The sequence below is a fragment of the Vidua chalybeata genome, chromosome Z (assembly GCF_026979565.1).
Source record: "Vidua chalybeata isolate OUT-0048 chromosome Z, bVidCha1 merged haplotype, whole genome shotgun sequence".
Taxonomy (NCBI): Eukaryota; Metazoa; Chordata; class Aves; order Passeriformes; family Viduidae; genus Vidua; species Vidua chalybeata.
Window position 1 is genome coordinate 18,515,579 of NC_071570.1, and position 16,689 is coordinate 18,532,267.

The 16,689-nt window shown below is 37.5% G+C and overlaps 1 protein-coding gene across 7 annotated transcripts in view; it reads right to left on the minus strand.

Moving 5' to 3' along the window:
- The window catches only part of CCDC171 (coiled-coil domain containing 171), a 162,113-nt gene that overhangs the window by 27,232 nt on the left and 118,192 nt on the right, over positions 1-16,689 (minus strand). Inside the window, exon 24 of one of the 7 annotated variants that reach the window (XM_053932310.1) lies at positions 12,387-13,281. The exons of the other annotated variants lie outside the window; for them this stretch is intronic. Within the exon in view, the coding sequence (XP_053788285.1) occupies positions 13,261-13,281 (21 nt within the window). The 3' untranslated portion in view covers positions 12,387-13,260. Of the gene's footprint in view, positions 1-12,386; positions 13,282-16,689 lie in introns of those variants that run through there. 7 annotated transcript variants of the gene reach the window in all.

Genomic DNA, 16,689 nt, shown 5'->3' on the forward strand with positions numbered 1-16,689 from the left:
ATTCTCTTTTCAAGTATAACTTTCAAGGGACAGGTTATTTTAAGCCTAAATACTTCTAACAATCTCCTTTTTTACAGCTACTGAATGGTAGCTGTAAAACAGTATCCCTACCCAGAAAATCCCTAAAAGGGAGAGTCTTAGGAGTCCCTAAGACTTTAACTGTCCTTGAGTGCAACATCAGAATTTTTTTTAAAAAAATCAAGTGTTAGTCATATCATAAGGGAAATAAGTATTTTAAACTTTAGATCTTTACTAAATTAGAAAAAAGGCCTCTGAAGATTATGAGTGGAAGAAGGCCTTTATTACCTCTTTAGAGATGTCTCATATGAGGGTATGCATAAAAAGTTTTGGTTTTGGCTACAGATCGGTGAAGATGAGAAACCAAAGTTGAGACAAAAAATTAACTAAGCTGATGCTGTTTATAAACTACAAACCAGTGAACATTAGAGCAAAAGAGCAACATTTAAGCCATGCTTTCTTTCTCCATATTAACCTTTAAAAGGACTGAGAACACTTAAGCTTAGAAGAGTTCTCCAGGGGAAATGTAAACCTGCTAGGGCTCACCCCCAGATTGGGGTGACCCCAAAAAATGGAAAAGTCTCTCCTCCAACCCATGCCTTCAAAGAAAGACTCAGTAGTCTTCAGTTGTCGGGTCTCAAGGTAGTTTATTGTATGTTATCTAAAAGATTTTCTTCCTGAACTGCTGTGGTCCATTCAGCAGGTCAAACAAAGGCACACACACACACACACACTTCCCAGAGGGCTGGTGCCATCTTTTATATCATACATTACGTGTTAAATGTTTATGGTTTTTCCCCAATGCCTATTTCCTGTATTGAATTGTGACTTTCTACTCTAAACCAATCTGTGAGTGCCAACTTCACCATGAACATGGAGGTTAGGAAGGAGAAAGAAGGAGGACAGGGCACGCCCAAATCCCTCCATCTTAGAACCTCTGACCCCCATGTACAAAACTCAGACCCCTAAGTACAAGGCCTAAAACCCCCCTGTACAGCACTCAAAGATTCTTCCTTTCACTTTGTGACTACTTCTATTATAATATCTAAACTTTTGTGATTTCTTGTTCTTCCTGCAAGGTTGGTAAATTGTTCCATGGATCAAATTCAAAGCCACAGGGGTTTCCAGCTGCCTGCCAGGGTCTCAGATGCTTCTGACCTGGACCCGGAACATCCAAGAGTGTCCGAGAGACATTCTGAGTTCTGACATAAAACCATTTTTTTGTAACATTCCATGCATACACTTTTGAATAAACAGTCATTGTCTAGTTCTGTACACTATTTCTACAACCAGTAATTTTCAGGCGGATAGTGCTACAGATGCCATAAAACTGCATTTGCATGTATTGCTGCCTGTAAATGTACAAGACTGAAAGACTTCAATCTGCAGGAGTACTTTAGTTAAAGTGGAAAATGGCTAATACTGACAAATTGCATAACAATTGTCAAGAAATTGGAAACAAAGAAGAAAACAAATCTTTTTAAAATTAATTTCTGAAATTCAAAGGTTATTCAAACTTTAGCTGTTCTCATTGTAATGGAAACACAAGAAGAAATACACAGATCAGCATATGCAAATTAGCAGAAGACCTCTCATCAAAGTATTAATGTATTTATCATACATTATAAAAAAGGCCTTTTAAATTCCCACTTAAAACACTATACATGTTGTCGCCCTTGTGCTTAGTGTTTGGCCATTGAGAACAGAGTTTAAAAAATTATTTGGATTATGAGTTACAAATTGTAGTGAAAAAAAATTCCCATATAAACTTTTACCCTATTCTAAAGTTACAAATAAAATACCAAATTATTAAAAATCAGTTTTTTTATTTTCATGTCAATGCTATTACATTATCTCAGGACTTTCTTGCCATGCTGTTATCATAGAACCTCATCTCATGCTTGGAAGAAATAAAAGAAGGTTTATTATGCTCAAGTGATGCTTATTTAAGGGTGCCAAAAAGATTAACAGCCTGACAATATAAGCATTGACTTTGTAACGTCAGATGGAGCAGTCAGAATAACAAGACCATCTACTTTATAGAACATACTTTAAAAACCAGAGATGTACAGAAAAGTTGAAATTCATGTTTGACTGCTTGGTTCTTCCTTCAGGAATTCTTCAACTAAACACAGTGTTAGCACATAGCAAATTACCGCAGGACTACATATACAAAAAGATAAAAAAGAACAAGAGAAGGAATAATGAATGAACTTCAGAAGAATGAAAAATTAACACTGGTTAACTAAATTAACAAACTGCTTACACAAGAATCTGAAAAGACTGAGAATTTCATTCCTGGTACAGAGTTTGGCTGAAGTGGATTCAGGCAAAAACATCTGGTGTAGAAGCAAAACTCCATGGAGTGTGGTTCTGTATGCCTGTCATTACTGCCTTGCTTTGAACTAACATAAATAAGATTCATAAAAATGAGTCCAGAAAACAAAACATACATCAATAACTTTTTGTTTTCAGAAACAAGATTTCAGGATAGTTATTATATCTTTAAAAGAGCTGTATTTTGAGAAGGAATTATTGCAATGAATTTTCCCCATACATTTCAGCATTTGAAAACCCATCGTGGCTGCCTTGACCCATAGTCCAAAACGTCTAGGGGCATCAGTAAAGGATATAAATACAGCAGCTTCTCTGGCATAGGGGAAAAAACCTCAAGGGAAACTGCATTCAGCAAAATTGCACTTTTGCAGCTGTTTGGCAGTTCTTTAATAATCTATTCTCCTTGTATCTCATTTCAACACTAAACTTTTTGTTCAGTTCCATTCAAGCGTGGCATGCACAATTTAAATGTGCCAAAAAGCAGGTCAGTTTTGTTACAACTTTTTTTTTCCCCAACAAAAGCTGACTCAGTGCCACACACGGGGCCTAACTCTATCCCCTTCGCTTCAATAACAATTACTTTACCCTGTAGGTCTCAGCAGATAGCCCAAGGGAATGAAGCTCTAAATAAAAGGCTAGATTCTCTGCAAGAGGTAATGACATGACTTCCTACAAGAAAATTTAAAAGGGAGCATTGAAATTGACAGCAACAGAAGAGAAAGTGCTTCTACTGGAAACCACAGTAGATGGGCATAACAACTATTGCCATGAAAATTATTACAAAGTATAAGACTTTCAGAAATTACCTCAATCTCTTAGAAACTGATAAATTAAGATAAATTTGTTTAGTTGGTATGACCAGGCAGAAAGCATCCTGAGAATTGTATAGCAAAGGAGCTAGTTACCTGCAGCCTTGACTCTTTAGAAATAGCTCTGTACTATGCAAGAAAATTCTCTTAACAAAATTAAGGAAATACTGGTTTTTATAGGCCAGTAATGTTTCTATGCAAGGACCATTCTCACTCTGTATTGCACAAAGTCAAGCTCAGTTGCATGCAAAACGTAAATGAGAAACAATTCCTGCCCGAAAGAATTTGCAGTTTAAGCTACAAATGGGGAAAATGCTACCAGTACATTTGTTGTTACCACTCTTCCCATCGTCTTACAGTTTTGATTCAAAATGAATACTTAAGTTTGCAAGGAAAGTTTAGAATTTTTAAAGTAAGTGGTTTTAGTGAGAAAGAAATAGAAACTGAAAGAAGTTTCATCTGTATCCTAGATACAGATAGTATCCTATCTTCTTTTCAGTGTATATCAGCTTCTTTTGCAGTGTATATTCTAAACAGGGATGAAAGAGAGAGAGAAGTGTAGTCCCTGACACTACTATAAAGCCTACATTTAAGTGAGCATGAAAATCTACCTAATGCAAGCATAATGCATTACCACTGATGAGAAGAACCAAACAGCAACAGTCACTATAGAAAAGTCAGGATGCAGTCTTACTACAAAACATGAAGTATCCCATCACATATTCAGTCTTGAGGAGAAAGAAGAGAGCAAAACTTCTCATCAAAATTCAGGTGAAATGTCAAGTGAAGTACACTTCACTTGTCTGAATCTTGATAGTATTGCCTTTGGCCTATTGAAATTACATATTGGAACCAGAAAAAAACACATGAATGTTGAAGTATAGAATTCTGTTTTCCACAACCGAATATACATTGCTAAAATAAATTTTAAAAAGCACAGTCTTTCTCATTTTCTTGTTCCTTAAAGTGACATATTATTCCTGATATCTTACATATGGATATCTTATATAAACAAACAACTTTTATAAATAAATGTTACCTAAACACTAAGTCTTAATTGCCTAAAATCTATTAATTTACTATAGGTGAATGTGTAGGAGAACATTTCAAGGCGGGGAGAGAAGCAGACATTAAGCTATCAGATTACAAAGTAGAAAAATCTAAAACAACTTCACATGGAATGTAAATGTAAGGTAAACACGAGATCTGAAAAACTCTTCTGCTCTTTGAAATGCTGTCCACAAACTGTGAAACATAACTAATTCAGCTATTTGCCAACATAGTAGTTTACTGAAAATTAGAATATTATTTTTCATTGGTTTTAAATAGTGCTCTCTTAACTAAGACCAATTTCAATTACTTTTAGAAAAGAAATATGCTTGTGAAAAAAATACTGACTTAGTTTTTAGCTGCTGTAGAAAAAGCCTGTCACTGACTCCAAGAGAAAAAATCTGAGCTCAGTATAGACATTTCCTTAAATATTTCGGCTAGAGCTATCAAGTAGTATAGATTATTCCCTTCTGGCCACAAGAAGCAGCTTTTAAATTGTATATTAAAACATTTTTCAAACAGAATTAAATATTTTACATATGGATAGTAGGGGGAACTATGTCCACTGTTTATTTTCCACACAAAAAGCTGAGCATAGTATATGATCTAGTTGCTATTTACTAGGAGAGACGAAGGTCTCTTCTGGCAGGCTTAGTCAATATGACAACTGTGATTGTGTAGCTCACACATTAACACTCACTACTGAATCCTAATCCTCGTACCAGATTTTCGGTGAATGCCCAAGTCTAAAGAGCCTAGGTGCTAGAAAACTGTGCAAAGTTTTGTAAAACACCTGCTTCATTTCATCTGTTTTTCTTAAGAATGCTCATGGTAGCACTGCATTTTAATTCAATGTAAGTGTTTAATCCTACCTAAAGCAATATTTTGTAGTTTTGCAAGGAAATCCTGAAGTATACATGTTTGGTTGGATCGCAAATTAATTTTTTCACTTTGCCTTCCAATTAATTACACAAATTAATGATGGCAGTACAGGAAAAAGCAGTAGTCAATTTCTCTAGAGAACATAATTATCAAGAGAAGTTGAACTGCATTCCTCAAATTCATTGACACACCCTTAATCTAATGTTAACTGCCACATATAGGATGGACAGGTGTCCTCCCTTCTGCCTAAACTCAGATGTAATCACTAATTTGCTTCATACATTCTTAAATGACATTAAAAAAAAAACCCAACAACATGCAAATGGCTAGATTTTCAATCAGACTTGCTTTCAAGACTTAATTTATACTATGAAAATGTTTTATTAGAAATTTCAGTGACAACAGCTTTTGCTCCAAAACATGAGGAAAAAATTTAAAGAACACAGTATACCTAATACTGAATCTCATTATGAACACAAACATTAGCATCCCTCTTTCCAAAGCAAATGTCTGCAGAAGTGGCATCATGACTGAGCTTGACAATTTGCTATCCTTAAAGGTTAGTGTTATATAAATAAAATATATTTTTTTACAAAGTTTGCTTTTAACCACTATAATCTGAGGAAGATCAAATAAAATTATCCCTATCATCTCTGAATATTTAGTACTACAACAATGGATTTACAGCTGAAGAAAACTCTTATAGGGAAAAAGTGATTGTGTTTGTCTATCTTTTTGGCATTTGTCATATGAGAGATTAGCTCAGCTCAGAAAGGCATAAATCCCAACCAACACAAGCTAATGGTGGATGAATGGATCCACCATCCACAAGCTGGTGGATGAATAAGACTCCACGATACTGAATTCTGGCCTCTTCTGTGCAAGAGGTCAAGAAGCTAAGTGAGAATGCTTGTCACTTGGAACAACAGGTTGAAAGAGCTGGGTGATATATCTGGTCCAGGTAGCTAGACAGGCAAGCTACTGATTGAGATGTAATCTGTGCTCTGGGTGGGAGCCTGTGAACTGCCAAACTGTAGGATAACAAGGAGTATGAATATGGATGACAGCAGCCAGGTGAATGGACACTGACAGACACATCAGGAGCTGGGAATTGCCTACCTCTTGGATAACAAACGAGATGAAGACTGATGACACCATCTAGGTGGATGGACACAGAGAATGGGGACAGAAGCTGAAGACTCAGGAGGAATAGCAAGACTTGCATGTGGGGAGGCTAAGGCTGTAGAAGATCTGGGGTTCCTTTGCTGGGGGTCCTGCTCAGAGGCACCAGCTTGAGCTGTTTCTGTGTTACTGCACTGTGAATAAATGGCTTTATCGACTGAGACATCTGAGACATCTGCCATGGGAAACCTGGGACCCATAAGGAAACTGATCTGACTGCATGTGAGGGTGGGCCATGTGAAGTCAAGCAGGGCACCCATCAGCTCACTGGAGTCACCCACTGTCACCCACTCCATTGGGCTTCATTCCCAACAATGAAAGTCTCTGACATTGGGAATGCCACTGCCAGAGAGTCTCGTCAATGGCCAGACTGGGAAGTTTCCTTAACAAAAGAGAAGAAGACACTAACTTTTCTGATGGCAGAGCTCTTTTTGTCCTCACTCATACCAACAATATGTTGCTACCATATGAGCCTTCTAGCTAATATTTTGGAAGACATGACTTTCTGCTTTGTCTTCAGCAAATGCACCAAGTGCCTTTTCAGTAAGTGGGAAGTTATGATAAGATTGCAGAATGTGATTTGGATTATTAGGCTGGGAGCCTGGCAAGGAAGGCCTTTTCCCTGGTCTTGTCAACAGTCAACAACTAGAACCAATTCCTTAGAAGCATAAGAGATAAAGTGACTTTCTGAATTATGTTTATAAAACTGGATGCTTATAGCAATCATGAAAGGAGAAAACTAAGGAGGCTAGGCACTGTTGAGATAAGTTTGCCTAGAAAACATAAAGTATTCTTCACTAATAGAATCAGAAGTAAAACATCCCATATCATGGGGTGTTGTAATGAGATTGAGAAAGCCCTTTCTAATCTTTCTGTTCAATTTGGTAATGACTGCAGTATCATGTACTTGGGTGGTGACCTTAATGGTAGATCATCAAAAGCAGCTGGTTCTTATCTGCGAATCCTAACTGAAAGACCTAAATAACTTAGGCCATCCTAACTTTAAAAGACCCAAGAGTGTGGCAATTTTCAAACGGGTTCTGATGTTAATTCATTACTATTTCCTTTATCCATTTTTCAGAGTTGGACCATTACTTGCAGTTAGGTAATTTATGAGCAATTGGGCCTATGAATGTTGGTAACAGAGAAATCACTTCTATAACTTAAAATTTTCAGAAGAACTGTCAATTAAAATGGTGAAGGCTGGGAACACTTCTGGAGACATTTTAGCACTGTTTCTTATACTTTTTTTTTTTTTTTTTTTTTTCCCTGCCCAATCAGTTTTTAAGCAGGGACAACCAGTTTACTGCTATTCTATGTGCTCTCTAGGCATAAAATGTTTATTCAATCCCACAGTCTATTTCCCAAAAGAGTAAAATTTGCAGCAATTCTCATGAGGAATAAGACAGAAAAAAATTGAGCATCTAGGTCAGTAACCTTTTCCAAGGTCCAGACAAACATCACTTTTTGACATGTAGGGGAATCTCTGTTCAAAACCCAGTCCTGTGGTCTTTACAAGCATGTGTAAAAACTTGAGAATGTAAACTTCAACTTCTAATTTTTTGCTTGCACAATATTAACCAAAACCCAGAAGTATCTGAGATTGGAAAACTGGATGCAGGGAAAGTCTGGTACTATACACTGTGGCAATGGCAGGAGGCTTTGCTCTCTGGTCTCTCCCTTTAGAATTTATCAATTAAGATGAAGAGAAAGAGGGGAATCCACCAATGGGTACTGGTAGTGGAAAAGAACAATCTGCCACTTAACAGAGAGATATCAGAACTAAAATACAGTCTTCAAGCACTAAATGTACATCATAAGTTTGCCCACAGAAGTGGAAGGGATTACTCTTCTCTTCTGAGCTTTAGTTTAGAGCTGCTCTTTTACCAAAAAAGATTCTGATATTGAAGCAATCCAGAGGAATCTCAAGTTCTATCAAAGTTCCAAGAGGATAAACAAATTTTTGTCATTCCACGGATATTATCTTCTTAAAAGCCATAGAAAATCCAATCATTTGCATGTAAACTTGCCAACATGCAGTCTGTGTATCCTTATTATTCAGGTTTAAACAACGGTTCCACATTAATCTTATTTCCATTAATTAGAGCACTCTCCAGCTGTCTTCATTCTCTCCTCACCCCCTAATTTCTTAACAACTTTTTGCATTTAAAAGGGAGAGATCAAAAATGAGAGAAGAGACCATAATGAAGGGAGAATTCTAAAATCATATAATGAAACTGGGGACTGCAATGGACAAGTATTGAGTGCCCTACTTAAAGCATATTAGTCCTGGAACACCTATAGCAAAGGTATTATGAATCCCAAGAATTTGTGCTTTTCACAGTCAAATATATTGTTGGAATTTGTGATCCTAGAATACTACCAACACATGTCACTAGACAAGCAATCAATTCATTAAATGAAAAATCAAGACAACAGATTCAAAATAGCTTGCTATGATTCCTGAAAAATAAAAATATAAAAAAATAAAATTTACAGGTAATAACATATGTGGATTTATAAGCCAAAATGTATACAACCCTTCCTCCCAAAAAAAAAAAACCACCAAAAAAAAAAACAAAAAAAAACCAACCAAAAAAAACCACCACTAACAACAAAACACCACCAAAATTCTCAACAAAACAACCCACCAAAATTAATTGTTGACCAATTGTTAGAATCTGATAAAACACAACAGTTTAACTTTTAATCCTTTCAAAATTATCCTCTTCAAATTTTACCTCAGTTGTATAGCATATGGGATGCTACCCCAGTCTATTTCTTCAATACATGATAAGTGTAGAAATAAGAGAACAGCCTGTTTTTATGCCTACTTTTATATTCTGAAAGGCTTACTGTATTTTTCTTAATCCTTAAGTTGCATATTCATTGCTATATTTTTGTCTAACTACTGTCACTTATATTGTCATGCAGAAGGGCAAATCAGGGTCAGTTTATATTAGCAGCATCAATCTGAAAAATCTTCATCAGTCTATATTTCAAGGCATTATGCAAAGAAAGCTTGACATTAAGAGAGCCTTAACTGACAGCAAATGAAATCAATCAGCAAATCACTAAGCCATAATAAACTCACACAAGTTGTAGATAACCCTTACTCTTCCAAGTCTTTAACTACAAGGTCCACCAAAATGCAGTATCTGGGCAGAAATGTCTCCCGTGATTCCATTACAAAATTCTTGTACTAATATAGTGTAGTATTTAATAATTTTTTCTTACTCTGTAAGCAATTGATAAGAATAACAAGGAGACATGTTTTATAACAATGGACTACTAAGCAGTTAAGCAAAAATAAAAGACTAAACAAAAGTCTCAGCATTTCAGCAAGAAGCTTTTCTTAAAAATATAAGAATAGAAAATAGTCTGATTCTGTTTCTGCTACTTAAACATTTGTGTAATATAGTCTATTGTCTTATTAAGTTCTTTTGCTTAGGCTCACTTACTCAGCATTTTTTTAATTTTTGAAATTAAAAGACCCAGTACAAAAAATGTAAGACTCCAGACAATTCCAATCATTCATGGTTTTCACTTCATGAATTTAATTTGTAACCCACATGATTACCAACAATTGAACATCTAAGCTTCTTAATGGACTTGTCTGCAACGGTATACAGTACACACTCTCTAAAAAATAGTCACAAATTTACACTGTTGCTATCTGTGAAAACTATTCCTTTTCTGAAGATGCTGTGCACAGATAAACCCATACAGTTCTGAAAGAATATTTCTGAAGTAAAAATAGCTGCCTAACAAGGTGTTGTGAGAACTATATTTGATATAATCTGGGATTAAATTATGTTTTATTTTTCAATTACAGCTATTAGGAGTCTGCTCTTATGGACTGAGGCATATTGAGATCACCATGACTCTAGAGTAATTTTTCTCAGGAAAGGATAGTGAGTAGCAAGCAGGAAAGATGCTCCCTGCTACAACATGCAGCAACCTAGTAACCAGATGAAAAAAAAAAAAAAAATCCCAGGATTACAAGCAGAAGCAAAACTAAATAAATAAACTTAGTTAATTAAGATCACATTTTACATAATTCTTAAAGAGTTTTCTTGCATATTAGCTCAGATAATTCCTAAGACATCACCCACATGCAACAGATATAAATAAATGAAAAAGTCTAAGTGGACAAAGAGAGATAGTTACATGATTGCATGATAAGGCCAAAAAAGAAAACTTTCCATTGAGAAAGGTTACTGAAAAGTTAAATGCTTATATACTAACTTTGGCATTCAAGATAATCAAGATAATCATCTTAGCTGCAAAGCTTTTACAAAATTGATAGTGCTTATGAAAGAGGCTGGACAGGAATTAGTTGTGTCACAGGCACAAAGAGAGTTTTCAGTAATTAATTGATTAATTCAGTAATTAATTTGATTAATTGGTAATTACAGACACTTTGATATTTATGGTCCATAAGGCCAAGACTTAGCATGGCTGGGAGTGCAAGAGTGTTCCAGTTAACTACAACACCCTCTGAGAAGGTTCTTCATATAATCTGTCCTAATTTCATAGGATGAAGAAAGGCAACTGAAGAAATAAAGAATTGCAAGGGTGGCATAAAAAGTGAGGGAAAGAGGCTAATCACAAGGAGCAGGGAAATAAGGGAAGGAGAGAGGGCCTGTATGGGAGAGGGAAAAAAAAAGACTGCTAACAGAAATGCTGTGAAGAGGAAAGGAAGTTGAGCAGTTGAGTGGCAGAAAAGAGAAACAGTGTGAAATTTAAATTATAGAAAGCAAATTTCCAACACTTCCAACATCACTGGTATTTAGAAGATGTCTCATTTATTAACATTTTAAACATTATTTTCTTAATATAAAATTAAATATAAAATATTAATCTTACATTTTAAAGTAATTATTATAGCCATATTGCAGAATAATGGCTTCTAAATATTTAGCAGCATGACACAGCATATCTGGAGACATGACTCCAGATACCAGCTGAGCTCTTTCAAGAAGATTAGAGTTCTCCACTATACATCTCTTCAATCTGGTTAGTCAGACTTTATTTACCTGTCAATCACTGCTTAACTTTATACACCAACTTTATATTTGATAGATTGAAGTTTCCAGAAGGTCAGGTTTGCAAGAGGTGTTGCCTCACTCTAATGCTTTTGAAACATGTACTTATTTATGAGTATTTCAACTCAAAATGCAAGTGTAAAGTAGCAGTAGAGTAATAAAGAATCACTTTTCTCTTTAACTGGTATATTTTAGACAGGCTTGTGGTCAGTCCAGAAGCACCACACTTTGACACTAGGTATGAAAGTAGTCCTTTTGGAGAGCAGAAGAAGAAATTAGTCCTTTTGGAGGTGGGAGGGCAGCCCAGCTGCTGTTGATAGCAGCTGCTTAACTTCCAGACAATGAAGACCCAGTTTTACCTGACAAGAAACAATCTGATACCAAAGGAGGCAGCAATCTGGCCTTTATAATTCAATTGATAGTTCCTTCTCTGGTGACACAGTGTAAAAATAATAGTAATAGATGTAAATAAAAATAAAACACTGCAAGAGTGAGTAGGATGCATCTTTAAGACTCTAAATACCATTTCTTCTTTCTGAAGTATTAAGAGAATTTTTTAACAGCCAAGTTAATAGAAGTAAGTACAAGATTTAAAATACTAGTAATACTGTTCTTAAGCAGCTGCTCTATGATTAATTTGTCTCATTATGTCCTCTTACCAGAACTGATTTATGTTTGAAAGACAAGCCGTACAAACAGGATAAGATCTGATGACAGAATCATATTGTTACCTTTGAAATCACTTGCTTCCTCAATTTGGTAAGAACTTTTTTATTGACAAGTGAACACAGAAATGAGAAAGTGTTTATTATTTTGAGGAAAATTATCAGCAGAATTATGCATATCTTTCACCATCTAACCTATCAAGCATAAATCTAAAATTAATAAACATGTGAAAATAAATACAAATTAGGAAGCTCCTAAAACTACATTTATGTTTGACCAATTAATTAGAAAAAGTGGACCTACAGCACAATTAGATAATGCATGACTAAATCATGTATGAATGCATAAATGGTAAGAACCTACTTCTTTGTAAATTTATAATGATTATATGCTAACAATGAAGATATGCCAGTACTCGACTATATTACTACTAAAACTATAAGCCTTCATTTTATTAATGCATTTTTAATTTTAAATTACTTCAAAACACCTAAGAACGGCAAAGAAGTACATGTAAATCCCATGTGGACTTCCTAAACCTGCATGAACAGATGGATACATGCTGACGATAGAGGAAGCAAGACGAGGCAGGTAGAAGGGAGAGGCAAAGGGACAGGAGGGACAGACTGATTCAGAGCAAGCAAGATAGAGTGGGAAAGAGGCACAGGAAGCAGAAGAGAGAGAGAGACCCAGGCAGAGAAGCATACAGAGACTGACTGAAGGAAAGCTCAAGAATCCATAGCGCAGAGAGAGCAGGCATGCAGGGAGAGGGAAAGCAAGAGCACCAGAGAATGGGTGCACATGGTCAGTGTGCACATAGCAGCAAGTGCACAGCCAGGAGGGCATGCATGCAGTGGGCAGTGTGCAGAGAGGACACGTGGACAAGCAGCAGAGCGCGAGAGCGTGTGTCACAGACAAAGACAGAGGCAGGCAGAGACAGGCAAGACAAAGTGAAAACTAACCATGTCAAACCCACTTGGAGGAGAGAATCACAGAATTGTTATTGCTGGAAAAGACCTCCAAGATCATCAACCCTTGACCACATCACCACACCAACAAACCATAGCACCAAGTGCCACATCCAGCTGTTCCTTGAAAACCTCCAAGGATGGTGACTCCATCATATTCCAGTAAGTCCAGGAGTAAATCCATTCTAATGCCTTACCACCTTTCTGATGTCCAACATGAAACTCCATAGGTACAGTTGGAGCCTATGTCCTCTTGTACTGTTGCTAGTTGCCTGGGAGAAGAGGCTGCCTACAACCTGACTACAACCTCCTTTCAGGTAGCTGTGGAGAGCAATGAGGTGTTGGAGGTTAGGGTTTTTTGAAGTTTTTTATTTCTCTCACAATTTTTTTTCCCAAATGTTGCCTAAGAGATGGTAATGACAATAGTTAAGAGACAAAGGATGTGGCTGGGAGGAGGAGAAGAGGGAAGGTTTTGCTGCCGTCTCTTGGCTGAGGGGCTTTCTCTTGTGAAGTGCAGAGATAGCACGAGATTTTTGCTGGGGTTGAGGGGCTGGACCCATGCCTCACTCCAGCTCTCTCCCTCCTGGAATCTGAGTGGTGTGGTTTTGGTGTCGGACTGTTGAGGCCAGAGGATTCACTGCCACTGCAGAGCTTTTATCTTTCACTACATCTCCTTATCGTGGGACAGCGTCTGCTCGCAAGAGCAGCTGTTGAACTGGGACATCTCCAACACGTGGCCTCACTGGGAAGGGGGCCCCGACACCCGATCCTTTCCTGGAGAGAGACTCTCCTGGTGGCTTGTGGCAGCTGCCTGCAGCAACCTGCCTGCTGCTGCCCAGCACCGCTGTGCTGTTTTCTGCTGCTGCTTTGGGTTTTTTGCTACACTTTAACCTGACACCCCATGTTTGCCAGGAGTCCCACAGCTCCTGCACGGCTCTGGAGTCTTTACTTTGGAGTCTTTGGTGGCCACCCTGGGTGTGCCACCGACTGACTCCGCTGTTCCAGCCGGCTGCTCCGAGGGTCCTGCTGCAGTTCATTTTGCCATGCAGAGGGGCACTGGGCTCGGCTGCCACTGGGGGTTTGTAAAGAAAGCCCCTTTCCGCCAGCCTGCCCGCCATTACCCACTGAGGGAGGAGGCCAGACTCGCGCCACAGCGCCCCCTGCAGCCGCAGGGAATCACCGCACCTGCCCTGCCCGCCGGGAGCCAGCAGCGCCCCTGCTGGCTGCGACCGGAACGGCACCAATGGGGAAGGTGCCTGCGGCCGCGAGAGGCTGGGACCGGGTTTGTGCTGTGTTTGGTGTCAGTGCCGCAGCTGTTGTTGTTGTTTGTTTGTCTTGTTATACAGTACATATATAGTAATAAAGAACGGTTATTCCTTTTCTTATATCTCTGCCTGAAAGCTCCATAATTTCAAAGTTGTAATAATTTGGAGGGAAGAGGGCTACATTTTCCATTCCAAGGGATGTTCCTGCCTTCCTTGGCAGACACCTGTCCTTTAAACCAGCACAGGTGTCCCCTGAGCCTCCTTTTCCCCAGGCTAAACAACACCAGCTCCTTCAGCCACTCCTCACAGGACTTATGCTCCAGACCCTTCCCCAGTTCTGTTGCCTTTCTCCAGCCCCTCAATGCCTGTCCTATAGTGAGTGAGGGAGGGGCCCAGAACTGGACACAGCACTTGAGGTGTGGCCTCCACCAGTGCTGAACACAGGGGGACAATCCCTGACCTGGTCCTGCTGGCCACAGTACTGCTGATCCAGGCCAAGATGCCACTGGCCTTCACGGCCAGCTGGGCACTGCTGGCTTGTGTGAAGCTGCTGTCAACCAGCACTCCCAGATCCTTTTCCATTTTCTTTTCTGTGTTCAACTAGTATCTGGAGTCAAGTCTTCAGATAGTTTGGATCATACTGATAAATATTTAGAAGTCATTTTAGCACAAATCAACTATAATTCCTTTAAAACATAACATTAACATATGTGTCTGAAGTACCTAAATTTGCTTCAAGAAGTTTCTTTCATACCAGTTTCTAGCCTTCTGTGTCTATCTCTCCAAACAGAAGAAACCTAAACTGATTATGTACCAGTACTTAATTATTTATACATAAACATTTAAATCTCACTGTATTTATTTGGGGCCTTTATTAATTGTCTTTAGGTAAAAATGTTTCGCATTAGTATCAATTACATATTTGATGTAAAAATACTTGAGACAATTCAGAATTAGTTTTCTGAATGCCCACTTTTTCTGTGAGTGAAAAAAGAAGAGAGTGATAAGATTATTAAGTAACTTTATCAGTGTTCTAAAGATGTAACACAATTGAACTTTGTAATTTATAAAGAGCTAATAACCTTTACTGGTTAATTTAAATAGTCATCTGCCAAACAAGACTACTAGAATTGGCAATACCATGTCATTTTAGTTGCCTGTTGAACCCTATATCACATACGGTTCCACTTTTTGTCTCCAGTAGGAACATTACGGAATGGCCAGAACAGCACACCTTAATAAATGCTGTGTTCGCTGTGTTCCAGGTGCTTGAAAACAATACTATAATTTTCCACTTTCAAACTTAAATAACAAATAGCACAATTTTGTGACATAGCATTCTTCACAGCAATTAAATATCAGGTGAGACTTTTTCAAAGCTATAGCAATCATGTTTTAATCTTAGACATATTATACCTTTTTCATTTTTTATCCAACTGAAGTGAGATTTTCAAACTACTATAGTAATTCTCCTGCAGTCCTCAAGAATTTAACAAATGCCTACAGATATACAGAATGGTATCTCCAAATATTTCATTTCATTGAGGTCGAAACTAGAGGGTACAATTCTTTAAAACATTCATGCCACTTCCATATGATGAAGAAGTGATACACTCAGACCAATGGATATATAATTAATTACTAATCTCAGCTACCTACTACAAACTGGATACATGAATAATAAAAATAGGACAATGTCATCTTCTCTTAGTACTCAACAGTTCTGATAGCCAGTGCTTCATCCCTATCACACTGTCTAATTTAGTATCTTAATTTTTCATGCAATTTTTTTAAATATACCATCAAATACCAATAAATATAAACTTGGGAAAAAACTCCTGATGTCTAACACTCGTAGATAATAAGGCCTTTAACTAAGTTGTACTTAACACAGACTAACTATAGCAGTTCTAGAGAACATGCAGGCAAATCATTCCACTGGTTTTAAAGAGAAGTGTCCATAAACTGATTATTCACAGTTTACCTCATTCAAAATTACAGGATTGCTCTTAATGTAGTTTTGCATGGAATTAACATCAATTAGCTGACTCACAGCTATAAAAAGGAAAATTTCGTAAGGAAACATCGACAATGTCCTTAGAAAGTTATCAAAGAAGCACTATGTAACTAGAGATAGGGAGAAAAGAGGAAGAAAGAGAAGTGAAAGGGAAAAGGAGAAAGGAAAGGTGGAAAAGAACCTCACAGTGATACAAACTGAACAATTGGAGCTGTTTATGTATGCAGAGTAACCAAGTGTAACTGAAGCTGTCAGGTAAACTAAAAGTAGGTTTACATCACTGCACTACCAGTGCAGCACATGCATTACTATGGATTAGCTATAGCACAAGTAAGTACTCTGTTCAAATATGAAATGCAACTTTTTATACTTCTATTTCTATTTTTAGAAATAATGACAGAACAGACTATTTTGGAAATGCTTCTGCAATCATTGGAAGGTCAGAAA